The sequence below is a fragment of the Babylonia areolata genome, chromosome 6, assembly GCF_041734735.1.
Source record: "Babylonia areolata isolate BAREFJ2019XMU chromosome 6, ASM4173473v1, whole genome shotgun sequence".
Lineage (NCBI taxonomy): Eukaryota > Metazoa > Mollusca > Gastropoda > Neogastropoda > Buccinidae > Babylonia > Babylonia areolata.
In genome coordinates this window covers 10,105,846-10,120,447 of record NC_134881.1, presented here as the reverse complement: position 1 = coordinate 10,120,447, position 14,602 = coordinate 10,105,846, and the positions used below count along the sequence as shown (strand labels likewise).

Below are 14,602 nucleotides of genomic sequence, written 5' to 3'. Positions count from 1 at the left end.
GTGTGTGTGTGTGTGTGTGCGTGTGCGTGAGACATGAGTAAACGAGGGAGTAACAGTTTTTTTGTGTGTGTGTGTGTGTGTGTGTGCGTGTGTGTGTGTGCGTGTGTGCGTGCATAGGCATGTGGAGTGAGGCAAAATCAGAGCACAGCGTCTTTCCCCCAACACGATGCCGAAATGGTAACTTGAAATGTGATCACTGGTGAACACCAGATCAGACTGAGTGGTTTTTAACCACTCTGCTGCTGCAACGTTCATCCTGAGCAAGGGAAATAAGACGATACAGGTAGACAAGCAGGTGTGTCATGGTGGGTACGGGGACAAGACGATACAGGTAGAAAGAAGGAGCGTCATGGTGGGTACGGGGATAAGACAATACAGGTAGACAGAAGGAGTGGCATGGTTGGTACGGGGATAAGACGATACAGGTAGACATAAGGAGTGTCATGGTGGGTACGGGGATAAGACAATACAGGTAGACAGAAGGAGTGGCATGGTTGGTACGGGGATAAGACGATACAGGTAGACATAAGGAGTGTCATGGTGGGTACGTGGATAAGACGATACAGGTAGACAGAAGGAGTGTCATGGTGGGTACGGGGATAAGACGATACAGGTAGACAGGAGTGTCATGGTGGGTATGGGGATAAGACGATACAGGTAGACAGGAGTGTCATGGTGGGTACGGTGATAAGACAATACAGGTAGACAGAAGGAGTGTCATGGTGGGTACGGGGATAAGACAATACAGGTAGACAGAAGGAGTGTCATGGTGGGTATGGGGATAAGACAATACAGGTAGATAGGAGTGTCATGGTGGGTACAGGGATAAGACGATACAGGTAGACAAGAAGGAGTGGCATGGTGGGTACAGGGATAAGACAATACAGGTAGACAAAAGGAGTGGCATGGTGGGTACGGTGATAAGACGATACAGGTAGACAGAAGGAGTGGCATGGTGGGTACAGGGATAAGACAATACAGGTAGATAAAAGGAGCGTCATGGTGGGTACAGGGATAAGACGATACAGGTAGACAGGAGTGTCATGGTGGGTACGGGGATAAGACGATACAGGTAGACAGAAGGAGTGGCATGGTGGGTACGGGGATAAGACGATACAGGTAGACAGAAGGAGTGTCATGGTGGGTACGGGGATAAGACGATACAGGTAGACAGAAGGAGTGGCATGGTGGGTACGGGGATAAGACAATACAGGTAGACAGGAGTGTCATGGTGGGAACGGGGGTAAGACGATACAGGTAGACAAGCAGAAGAGGCATGGTGGGTACGGTGATAAGACAATACAGGTAGACAGGAGTGTCATGGTGGGTACGGTGATAAGACGATACAGGTAGACAGAAGGAGTGTCATGGTGGGTACAGGGATAAGACGATACAGGTAGACAGGAGGAGTGTCATGGTGGGTACAGGGATAAGACAATACAGGTAGACAGAAGGAGTGTCATGGTGGGTACGGGGATAAGACAATACAGGTAGACAGAAGGAGTGTCATGGTGGGTACAGGGATAAGACAATACAGGTAGACAGGAGGAGTGTCATGGTGGGTACGGGGATAAGACGATACAGGTAGATAGGAGTGTCATGGTGGGTACGGGGATAAGACGATACAGGTAGACAGGAGGAGTGTCATGGTGGGTACGGGGATAAGACGATACAGGTAGACAGGAGGAGTGTCATGGTGGGTATGGGGATAAGACGATACAGGTAGATAGGTGTGTCATGGTGGGTACGGTGATAAGACGATACAGGTAGACAAAAGGAGTGGCATGGTGGGTACGGTGATAAGACGATACAGGTAGACAGAAGGAGTGGCATGGTGGGTACGGGGATAAGACGATACAGGTAGACAAGAAGGAGTGGCATGGTGGGTACGGGGATAAGACAATACAGGTAGACAGAAGGAGTGGCATGGTGGGTACAGGGATAAGACGATACAGGTAGACAAGAAGGAGTGGCATGGTGGGTACGGGGATAAGACAATACAGGTAGATAGAAGGAGTGTCATGGTGGGTACGGGGATAAGACAATACAGGTAGACAAGAAGGAGTGTCATGGTGGGTACGGGGATAAGACGATACAGGTAGACAGAAGGTGTGGCATGGTGGGTACGGGGATAAGACGATACAGGTAGACAGAAGGAGTGGCATGGTGGGTACGAGGATAAGACGATACAGGTAGACAAGCAGGAGTGGCATGGTGGGTACAGGGATAAGACAATACAGGTAGACAAGAAGGAGTGTCATGGTGGGTACGGGGATAAGACGATACAGGTAGACAGAAGGAGTGGCATGGTGGGTATGGGGATAAGACGATACAGGTAGACAGAAGGAGTGTCATGGTGGGTACGGTGATAAGACAATACAGGTAGACAGGTGTGTCATGGTGGGTACGGTGATAAGACGATACAGGTAGACAGAAGGAGTGTCATGGTGGGTACGGGGATAAGACGATACAGGTAGAGTGGCATGGTGGGTACGGTGAGAAGACAATACAGGTAGACAGAAGGTGAGGCATGGTGAGTACAGGGATAAGACAATACAGGTAGACAGGAGTGTCATGGTGGGTACGGGGATAAGACGATACAGGTAGACAGAAGGAGTGGCATGGTGGGTACAGGGATAAGACGATACAGGTAGACAGAAGGAGTGGCATGGTGGGTACAGGGATAAGACGATACAGGTAGACAGAAGGAGTGGCATGGTGGGTACGGTGATAAGACGATACAGGTAGACAAGAAGGAGTGGCATGGTGGGTACAGGGATAAGACGATACAGGTAGACAGGAGTGTCATGGTGGGTACAGGGATAAGACGATACAGGTTGATAGGAGTGTCATGGTGGGTACGGGGATAAGACAATACAGGTAGATAGGAGTGTCATGGTGGGTACGGGGATAAGACGATACAGGTAGACAGGAGTGTCATGGTGGGAACGGGGGTAAGACGATACAGGTAGACAAGCAGAAGAGGCATGGTGGGTACGGTGATAAGACAATACAGGTAGACAGAAGGAGTGTCGTGGTGGGTACAGGGATAAGACGATACAGGTAGACAGGAGTGTCATGGTGGGAACGGGGATAAGACGATGCAGGTAGACAAGCAGAAGAGGCATGGTGGGTACGGTGATAAGACGATACAGGTAGACAGAAGGAGTGTCATGGTGGGTACAGGGATAAGACAATACAGGTAGACAAAAGGAGTGGCATGGTGGGTACGGTGATAAGACGATACAGGTAGACAGAAGGAGTGGCATGGTGGGTACAGGGATAAAACGATACAGGTAGACAGAAGGAGTGGCATGGTGGGTACGGTGATAAGACGATACAGGTAGACAGAAGAAGCGTCATGGTGGGTACGGGGATAAGACAATACAGGTAGACAAGAAGGAGTGTCATGGTGGGTACGGGGATAAGACGATACAGGTAGACAAGCAGAAGAGGCATGGTGGGTACAGGGATAAGACGATACAGGTAGACAAGCAGGAGTGGCATGGTGGTTACAGGGATAAGACGATACAGGTAGAAAGGTGTGTCATGGTGGGTACGGGGATAAGACAACACAGGTAGATAGAAGGAGTGTCATGGTGGGTACGGGGATAAGACAATACAGGTAGACAAGCAGGTGTGTCATGGTGGGTACGGTGATAAGACAATACAGGTAGACAAACAGGAGAGGCATGGTGGGTATAACACCTGGGCAGAGGGGGAGGAAGGCTGACGTCCTCCACAGCGTTCTGGTCCTCCATGGCCAGGCGAAGGGCTAGCTCCCTGTCCCTGTGCTCCTGCTCCAGCTGTGCCTGCCTGCATGCAATAATGAGTTTCAGTTTCAGTAGCTCAAGGAGGCGTCACTGCGTTCGGACATATCCATATACGCTACACCACATCTGCCAAACAGATGCCTGACCAGCAGCGTAACCCAACGTGCTTAGTCAGGCCTTGAGAAAAAAAAAAGAAAAAAAAAGTTGAATAAATAATAGATAAGCTTACACAAATAAATAAATAAATAACTAATAACTATAATGTTAAAAAAAGAAAAAAAAGGTAGTAGTAATAATAATAATAATAATAAATTAATAACAATAATAAATAAATAAGATACCAATGATGATAAATAAGCAAATAGATGTAAAACATGAAGACACACATTTACATATACACCCACACATGCATAACAGATATGCACCGAACATGCAGTTTCACAGATATGAAAGCACAGTCAAATACATATAAACGTACATGAGCTCCAACACACACACACACACCACACACATTTCCCTGCACCTCCTCTACCCCCCTCCTCCACACACTCATTTCTAGTCTATGTATCGCAGCTTCCACGGCACACACATACACACTCACACACACACACACACACACACACACACAGATGAACACTTACTTGTACAAGCACACACACATATGCCCATATCTCCACACACAGATATATATATATATATATATATATATATATATATATATATATATATATACACGTTCCAATATCCTGTTGCTCCCACAGTGTAGGCATGCATTCACTCACATACCTCATCCTCTACCCCACCTCACCCCGCACCCCCACCTCCCCCTCACACACACACACACACACGCACGCGCACAGAACTCTACTGACACTTTTGACATTTGCAATAATGAAATAATGATAATGATAATAATGATGATGATGATACATAATGTTTATAATGATAATATGGAAATAATGATAAAATAATAATAATGATAATAATAATAATAATGATAGTACAACTACTACTATTACTACTACTAATAACAATAATAATGATAACAATAATGGGGATGAGGGTAATGATAAAAAAAAAATCCACTACTACTAGTACTACTACAAGTGCTACTACCACTAATACTAACAAAAAAACACCACTAAACTATTAATCGCAACATTAGTACTTCTGGATGGATGTTGATTTTGATGAACTAAAAACACAGGAAAATACAATACTACAATAAACATCCAGTGAATGCATCCTGATATAAAGACATTTAAAACAGATTAAAAAGTTGTTTAGAATCTTTTTGTTCATCCCAACAGACTGGACATAAGAAAGAGCAGAAAGAAATAAAGACAAATGAAAAAAAAAAAAAAAAAATCATGTTGCTGTATTGTCGTCAGCTTACCTTTGAGCCTGTTCTTTGGCCTGTTTTGCCAGTTCTGCTTTCAGAGCCTCCTGTAACCACAATTCATACACGAGAATAAACACGGTATGAGGTGAGGACAGGAAAGAAATGACAAGACTGACAATACTGAAGATTATGGATGGGAAAATGTCCCCATTTGCAGAGACCCACGCTTTGATACACAACCACCCCTGAAAACGGGTTATAGCTGCCTACATGGCAGGGTAAAAACGGTCATACACGTAAAAGCCCACCCGTGTACATACGAGTGAATGTGGGAGTTGCAGCCCATGAACGGAGAAGAAAAAGAAGTAGCAGGCCCAGAACTGACAGACCGAAAAGAATCAGGTCAACACTTCTTCTGGTGAGCATCTCAATGACTGTTTACAGGATTAAGGAAGTAGAAGGGAAGAAGAAGAAGGAACCCACTGTCTACTTGCCACATGAACTTCCATCTCTTTTTTTTTATGCACAAATCTACTTGAAATATGATCTTCCTTTTCATGCACAATCATACTTACATTTACATGCTCACTTTTGCACACACACACCAGCTCCCACACATGTGTGAACATACTGACAAACACACTGTGCATGGCACATATATTTATGCATCTATTCATCCACAAACATACACAATGGATCTGACCATGTAAGTAACAAAAAAAAAACAACAAAAAAAAAAAGAAAAAAAAGAAGCAATAACAGTGGGCACCCCAAAAGGGATAATGCCATTCCAAAAATGAAAAGTCAACAGAACTGATGCTATGTCAACACAGTGAAATGATGGAAAAAACATGTGGAGTGATAATGATGCCATGCACAACAAATACTGAACAGGTAGGCAAAGCACAGAGTGAAGGTTATGACTTTAGTTGTTTTTTTTTCTCTTATTTTCTTTTCATATAGCTATCATTGAAGTTCAAAGGCACCCATACATGGACACACAAACAGCTACATAGATACAATCATACACATTCATTGATACTTGGAAACAAAAAAACCCACAAGAAACATAGCTATCATCGAAGTTTAAAGGCACACATATATGGAAACACAAACAGGTACATAGATATAATCATACACATTCATAGATACTTGTAAAAAAATGCACAAGAAACAAACTAAACAAAGAGACAGAACAGAGTCTTTTACATGTTACAGAAAAAAAGCACAAACAGCACCTCCACTGTTAGAGAAAAAGAGTGCATGCTGGAAAGGCTGTCTGAGTGGGAATGCTTGCATGCCTGAAATCTGACTGAATGACACAGGAAACGAATGATGAGTGCCCAATGACAGCCATCAGTCGGCTCTACCCATGTAGGCAACCTGTTGTGCAAATGACCCCGAGTTTTTTTGTTTTTTTTAAGTGCTTAGAGCTTGGCCTCTGACCAAGGATAGGCACTGTATAAGTGAGGTTCCACACTGTATCCAAACTCAAAATCAATAGTCGGTTAAGACTGTTTCCACAGTTCACTTACAGCAGCCTTTCTGTCAGCCTCTTCTTGCTTCTTGCGTGCTTCTTCCTCCTTCTTTCTCTTGGCCTCCATTTCTGCTTTCCTGTATTCAGAAAAAAAGACTTTACAAATGACGGGCGCAATAGCCGAGTGGTTAAAGCGTTGGACTTTCAATCTGAGGGACCTGGGTTCGAATCACGGTGACGGCGCCTGGTGGGTAATGGGTGGAGATTTTTACGATCTCCCAGGTCAACATATGTGCAGACCTGCTAGTGCCTGAACCCCCTTTGTGTGTAAACGCATGCAGAAGATCAAATACGCGCGTTAAAGATCCTGTAATCCATGTCAGCGTTCGGTGGGTTATGGAAGCAAGAACATACCCAGTATGCACACCCCCGAAAGCGGAGTATGACTGCCTACATGGCGGGGTAAAAACGGTCATGCACGTAAAAGCCCACTCGTGTACATGCGAGTGAACGTGGGAGTTGCAGCCCACGAACGCAGAAGAAGAAGACTTTACAAATGAAATGAATCAGAAATAACGAAATTTTGAAAAATATATAATGAAATCATATGCAGCAAATGAAAATCTCAATAAGCCCCATCAGAATGAAACATTAGTGAACAAAGCTGACTAACAAACAATTTACTACTGCTCTTTTGCATTTTCGTCTGCACTGGATTTTAGCAAATCGATCGATTTTCAATCATCATGGATAAACGCCTACAACATCTCTCAGCTGAACAAGCATCCCCTAGGGTTCGTGAGTGGTATATAAACTATGACAGCGATGATAACTCTGTTGATACTAACACTGGTAAGCAGAGTGACAGTGGAAGTGAAAACAATGCTGCTACGTCAACATCGACTGGTGGATCAAACTGAAACTGGGTGTGTTGTTTGTTTATGAATTGTGTCATTTAAATCACAAAAAACAATAATTTTTATATCTCAATGATCACAAAATATAGCAGTCAAACAGTTAATGCACTAACATTCTAAGATTTGAAAAGCAATCTAATAAGTAGTTCAAGACTTATCACTATTAGTGTTCACATGCAACATGTTTACATGCACATCTGGCTGCACAGCTGGGGAGGGGGAGTAAACTCCAGGTGCGTGCATGGGGTAGAATGAGTTAAAAGTTCACAAGAAGTTGTTCTTTTTTGCGCTTCATGCGGTAGAATGAGTTAAAAGTTCACAAGAAGTTGTTTGTTTTTGTGTGTGTGTGTGTGTGTGTGTGTGTGTGTGTGTGTGTGTGTGTGTGTGTTTCCGCTTCATGGGGTAGAATGAGTTAAAAGAAAATTCACAAGAAGTTGTTCTTTTTTGCGCTTCATGCGGTAGAATGAGTTAAAAGTTCACAAGAAGTTTTTTTGTTTTTGTTTTGCATTTCGTGGGGTAGAATGAGTTAAAAGTTCACAAGAAGTTGGTTTTGTGCTTCATGGGGTAGAATGAATTAAAAGTTCACAAGATGGATTGTTTGTTTTTTACGCCTCATGGGGTAGAATGAGTTAAAAGTTCACAAGAAGTTGTTTTTTTGCGCTTCATGGGGTAGAATGAGTTAAAAGTTCACAAGAAGTTGTTTTTGTGCTTCATGGGGTAGAATGAATTAAAAGTTCACAAGAAGTTGTTTTTGTGCTTCATGGAGTAGAATGAGTTAAAGGTTCACAAGAAGTTGTTTTTGTGCTTCATGGGGTAGAATGAATTAAAAGATCACAAGATGTTGGGTTGTTTTTTTTTCGCTTCATGGGGTAGAATGAGTTAAAAGTTCAAAAGAAGGTTTTTTGTGCTTCATAGGGTAGAATGAGTTAAAAGATCACAAGAACTTTTTTTGTGTGTGTTTCATGGTGTAGAATGAGTTAAAAGTTCACAAGAAGTTGTTTTTTGTGCTTCATGGGGTAGAATGAATTGAAAGATCACAAGACGTTGGTTTTTTTTCTTTTCGCTTCATGGGGTAGAATGAGTTAAAAGTTCAAAAGGAGGTTTTTTTGTGCTTCATTGGGTAGAATGAGTTTAAAGATCACAAGAATTTTTGTGTGTGTGTTTCATGGGGTAGAATGAGTTAAAAGTTCACAAGAAGTTGTTTTTTGTGCTTCATGGGGTATTATGACTTAAAAGTTCACAAGAAGTTGTTTTGTGCTTCATGGGGTAATATGAGTTAAAAGATCACAAGAAGTTGTTTTTTTGTTGTTGCACGTTATGGGGTAGAATGAGTTAAAAGTTCACACGAAGTTTTTTTTGTTGTGGTTCAAATTCATGCCACACTGATCTCATTTCACCATGGTTCAGCAATCAAGGGGTTAAAGATGTGATACACTCTGAACACTCACAGCCTCCTCTGTTCCTCCTCTTCCTTCCGCTTCCTCTCTTCCTCCTCTTTCCTCTTCCTCTCTCTCTCCATTTCTTCCTGTGAAGAGACAGTCTCCCACATTAGTAAAAGAGAAGAATCTCATGTAACGCATGCTAATTGAGTCGTGTTAACATCCAGCTGAATGTAAATGAATGGATATATCGATAGAGTCATATTGTAAATTATGTGAATACAGAGAGAGAAAGAGAGAGAGAGAGAGAGAGAGAGACAGACAGACAGACAGACAGACAGACAGAGATGGATAGACAGACAGACAGAGACAGAGAGAGAAAGAGAGAGAGAGAGACAAAAAAGGAGAGAGAGAGAGAGAGAAATAGTGAAAGAGGCATTGATAGAGAGAGAAAGGGAGATAAAGAAAGAAAGAGACAGAGACAGAGAGAGAGAGACAGGAGGACAGACAGACAGACAGACAGACAGAGACAGAGAGAGAAAGAGAGAGAAAAAGAAACACTGAGATAGAGACAAAAAACAAAACAAACAAAAAAAAAAAAACAACAACAAAAAATAATCATACAGACTGAATCTTTTTTATTTACATTTATTACTATTCATTTATTCATTTGAAGCGGTGTGCACTGATGGCCTAGAGGTAACGCGTCCGCCTAGGAAGCGAGAGAATCTGAGCGCGCTGGTTCGAATCACGGCTCAGCCGCCGATATTTCTCCCCCTCCACTAGGCCTTGTGTGGTGGTCTGGACGCTAGTCATTCGGATGAGAAGATAAACCGAGGTCCCGTTGGCAGCATGCACTTAGCGCACATAAAAGAACTCACGGCAACAAAAGGATTGTCCCTGGCAAAATTCTGTAGAAAAATCCACTTCCATAGGAAAAACAAATAAAACTGCACACAGGAAAAAAAAGAAAAAAAAAAAAAGGGGGGTGGCGCTAAAGTGTAGCGACGCACTATCCCTGGAGAGAGCAGCCCGAATTTCGCACAGAGAAATCTGTTGTGATAAAAAGAAATACAAATACAAATTTATTTTTTAATCAGAAAAAATTGACACTGACCTGAATTTTGCGAAGACGCTCCTGCTCCTCTGCGACCTTCTGTTGTTCCAGCTTTTTCTTGAGGTCGGCCAGTGACGTGTCCATCTTGGTCATCAGCTGGTTTGTTGTGCTTGACATCTCCTCCCAGGTGATGTTTGTGGTCTGCGGAGATGTCACAGACATGACCAACAAGAAAAAAGAGAGAGAAGCGTACACCACTGCTAGCGTCAACAACGAAACAATAGCAGCAGCAGCAGTAGCAGCAGCAGCAGGAACAAAACAACAACAACAAGCAACAACAACACATACACACACATACATATGGAAGCATGTAAGCATGTAAAACATACACATGTACACACACATATTAATGTAAGTGTATAAACATGTTATCACACACACACACACACACACACACACACACACACACACAGAGTGCCCACAGGCATCATAGAGACAGACAGACAGACAGAAAGACACACATGCAAACATACACAAAGTCCAGTTGGAACACTATTTTTTTCAAAAAATGAGGTTTGTATTAAGTTCGTGTGTGTGTGTGTGTGTGTGTGTGTGTGTGTGTGTGTGTGTGTGTGTGTGTGTGACTCGCACTGTTTGTACATATGAATGCCTGCTGAGCTTTATTCTATTTCGTTTTTATTTCATCTATTCTTTTGTGTCACCCTGATCTTGTAGATGAACACCTGCAAAGAATTTTTTTTAAAAATCGAACTGAACTAAATTGAATTTCGTTTTCTTCAGTTTAGTCTTCTTTTATTTCTTAACTTTTGACTCAACCTCATCTTGGCCATGAAAGCCTGCAGATTATATTTTTAAAAGAGAGAGAGAGAGAGAGAGAGAGAGAGAGAGAGAGAAAGAGAATGAATTGTCATGCAGAGCATGATTATTTTTCTAAAACTGAATTGAATTAAAATGAATTTTTAAAAATCTTATTTCATTTTACTTCATTTCAATTTGTCTTGTTTTGTCTATTTATTATTATTATTATTATTATTATTATTATTATTATTATAACCCACCCTGATCTTGTACATTTAGGCCTGCAGAACATAAATATTCAATAATGATAATAATAATTTATAAGAAAGAAAAAACAAGAAAGAAAGAAAGAAAGAAAAAAAAAAAGAAAGAAAGAAAGAAAAAAAAGAAGAAGAAGAAAAAAAATTCAAGTGAACTGAACTGAATTTCATTTCATTTCGCCGTATTTATCACCTCACCCTGATCCTGTGCATGAAGGCCTTCAGAGCGTCCTCCAGCTCCTTCACCTGCCCGCTGGCCGAGTCCTTGTCCTTCTTCATCTGCCCCACCACCTGGCTCATCATCGTCAGCTGGGTCTGCAGAGACCGCACCTTCTGGATCATGGCGTACCTGTGGGCAGGTGATGCGATAGAGGAGTTTTTTTGGTTTAAAAAAAAAATTAATTCTTAATTTGTTTTTGCTGCCCTTTCATATTTAGAATCAGAAAGAAAAAAATGAAATAAAGAAAGCAAGAAAGAAAGAAAGCAAGAAAGCAAGAAAGAAAGAACTGACAATGACAATGCTTTAACTCACTCAGTACGGCCAGTCTTCTCTTCTCATCTAGGTATGGTATTGCCGGTATTCTTTGTCAACATTCACCTCGTCAGTATAAGAGCCTTCCGCTTACAATATTTTGATGATGGTAATTGGGGTGAACGCTGTTAACGTCGTCTCTTTCACCGTTCGTATGAGAAAGAGTTAAATGTCCGTTCAGCTTTACAACGTCCTTCACACAAGGGGCCAAGAAAGAAAAAAAGAAAGAAAGAAAGAAAGAAAGAAATGACAATGACAAAGTTTAAAATGTCCATTCAGTATTACAAAGAAAGAGTGGTCATGAATGATTTATGGAACATGCAAAATTTTTCTTTCATGTAAAGCGCCCTGAGCTCTTAGAGAGAAAAGGCGCTATATAAATGTACATTATTATTATTATTATTAATTCAAAGAAAGAAAGCAAGAAAGAAAGAAAGAAAGAAAATGGCAAGAAAAAAGAAAAAGAGAACGAAAGAAAAACAAAGAAAAAAGCAAGAAAAAAGAAAAAGAGAAAGAAAGAAAGAAAGAATGAAGAAAGAAAGAAAGAAAGAAAGCAATGACAATGACAAAGTTTTAAATGTCCATTCAATACTACAACTCCCTTCAGACAATGGGGCAAGAAAGAACAAAAAGAAAGAAAAAAAAAAAGGAAAAAGAGAAAGAAAGAAAGAAAGAATGAGAAAGAAATGACACGACAAAGTTTACTACAACTCCCTTCAGACAATGGGACAAGAAAGAACAAGAAGAAAGAAAGAAAGAAAGAAAAAGAAAAAGAGACAGACAGAAAGAAAAACATGACATGGACAAAGTTTTAAATGTCCATTCAGTACTACAACTCCCTCCAGACAATGGGGCAAGAAAGAACAAAAAGAAAGAAAGAAAGAAAAGAAAAAGAAAGAAAGAAAGAAAGGAAGAAAGAAAGAAAGAAAGAAAGAAAGGAAAAAAAAACAGAAAGAAAAGACACGACATAGCTTTTAATGTCCATTCAGTACTACAACTCCCTCCAGACGATGGGGCAAGAAAGAACAAGAAAGAAAAACAGAAAGAAAGAAAGAAAGACAGGCAGAGAAAACGAAGAAGACTGACTGACTTTGGTTTGAACTTGCGAACCCGGATCCACATGCGGATTGATTTCTGGATCATCACAAACTGCTCCCGGCGATGTTCGATCTTGTTCTTCACTGAAAACATCACAGATTCGTCATACAATATTAGATCATCACAAACTGTTCCCAGCGATGTTACATCTTATTGTTCACTGAAAACATCACGGGTCTGTCATACAATATTAGATCATCACAAACTGCTCAAGGCGATGTTCGATCTTGTTCTTCACTGAAAACATCACGGGTTTGTCATACAATATTAGATCATCACAAACTGCTCCCAGCGATGTTCGATCTTGTTCTTCATTAAAAACATCACCGGTCTGTCATTCAATACCAGATCATCACAAACTACTCCCTGCGAAGTTCGATCTTGTTCTTCACTGAACATCACGGGTTTGTCATACAATATTAGATCATCACAAACTGCTCCCGGCGATGTTTCATCTTGTTCTTCACTGAAAACATCACAGATTCGTCATACAATATTAGATCATCACAAACTGTTCCCAGCGATGTTACATCTTATTGTTCACTGAAAACATCACGGGTTTGTCATACAATACCAGATCATCACAAACTCCTTAAGGCGATGTTCGATCTTGTTCTTCACTGAAAACATCACAGATTCATCATACAATATTAGATCATCACAAACTGCTCCCGGCGATGTTCGATCTTGTTCTCCACTGAAAACATCACAGGTTTGTTGTACAATACCAGATCATCACAAACTTCTCTCAGCGATGTTCGATCTTGTTCTTCACTGAACATCACGGGTTCGTCATACAATATTAGATCATCACAAACTGCTCCCGGCGATGTTCGATCTTGTTCTTCACTGAAAACATCACGGGTTTATCATACAATACCAGATCATCACAAACTGCTCCCGGCGATGTTCGATCTTGTTCTTCACTGAAAACATCACGGGTTTGTCATACAATACCAGATCATCACAAACTCCTTAAGGCGATGTTCGATCTTGTTCTTCACTGAAAACATCACAGATTCATCATACAATATTAGATCATCACAAACTGCTCCCGGCGATGTTCGATCTTGTTCTCCACTGAAAACATCACAGGTTTGTTGTACAATACCAGATCATCACAAACTTCTCTCAGCGATGTTCGATCTTGTTCTTCACTGAAAACATCACGGGTTCGTCATACAATATTAGATCATCACAAACTGCTCCCAGCGATGTTCGATCTTGTTCTTCACTGAAAACATCACGGGTCTGTCATTCAATACCAGATCATCACAAAATGTTCCCGGCGATGTTCAGTCTTGTTCTTCACTGAACATCACGGGTTCGTCATACAATATTAGATCATCACAAACTGCTCCCAGCGATGTTCGATCTTGTTCTTCACTGAAAACATCACGGGTCTGTCATTCAATACCAGATCATCACAAAATGTTCCCGGCGATGTTCAGTCTTGTTCTTCACTGAACATCACGGGTTCGTCATACAATATTAGATCATCACAAACTGCTCCACCGAAAACATCACGGGTTCGTCATACAATACCAGATCATCACAAACTGCTCCCAGCGATGTTCCATTTTGTTGTTCACTGAAAACATCACGGGTCTGTCATACAATACCAGATCATCACAAACTGCTCCCGGCGATGTTCCATTTTGTTGTTCACTGAAAACATCACGGGTCCGACATACAATACAAGACCATCACAAACTGCTCACGGCGATATTTCATCTTGTTCTTCACTGAAAACATCACAGGTTTGTCGTACAATACCAGATCATCACAAACTGCTCCCAGCGATGTTCAATCTTGTTCTTCAATGAACGTCACGGGTTCGTCATACAATATTAGATCATCACAAACTGCTCCCGGCGACGTTCGATCTTGTTCTTCACTGAAAACATCACGGGTCTGTCATACAATATTAGATCATCACAAACTGCTC

The 14,602-nt window shown here is 41.4% G+C and overlaps 1 protein-coding gene across 3 annotated transcripts in view; it reads right to left on the bottom strand.

Annotated features, from left to right (window-relative positions):
- The window catches only part of LOC143282719 (unconventional myosin-VI-like), a 54,824-nt gene that overhangs the window by 6,388 nt on the left and 33,834 nt on the right, over nucleotides 1-14,602 (bottom strand). For all 3 annotated transcript variants that reach the window (XM_076588439.1, XM_076588440.1, XM_076588438.1), the window contains exons 22-28: nucleotides 12,647-12,737; nucleotides 11,223-11,373; nucleotides 10,006-10,146; nucleotides 8,958-9,034; nucleotides 6,651-6,729; nucleotides 5,170-5,219; nucleotides 3,709-3,816 (exon numbers count right to left, since the gene is read on the bottom strand). In XM_076588439.1, coding sequence (XP_076444554.1) covers nucleotides 3,709-3,816; nucleotides 5,170-5,219; nucleotides 6,651-6,729; nucleotides 8,958-9,034; nucleotides 10,006-10,146; nucleotides 11,223-11,373; nucleotides 12,647-12,737 — 697 coding nt within the window. The remainder of the gene's footprint in view (nucleotides 1-3,708; nucleotides 3,817-5,169; nucleotides 5,220-6,650; nucleotides 6,730-8,957; nucleotides 9,035-10,005; nucleotides 10,147-11,222; nucleotides 11,374-12,646; nucleotides 12,738-14,602) is intronic.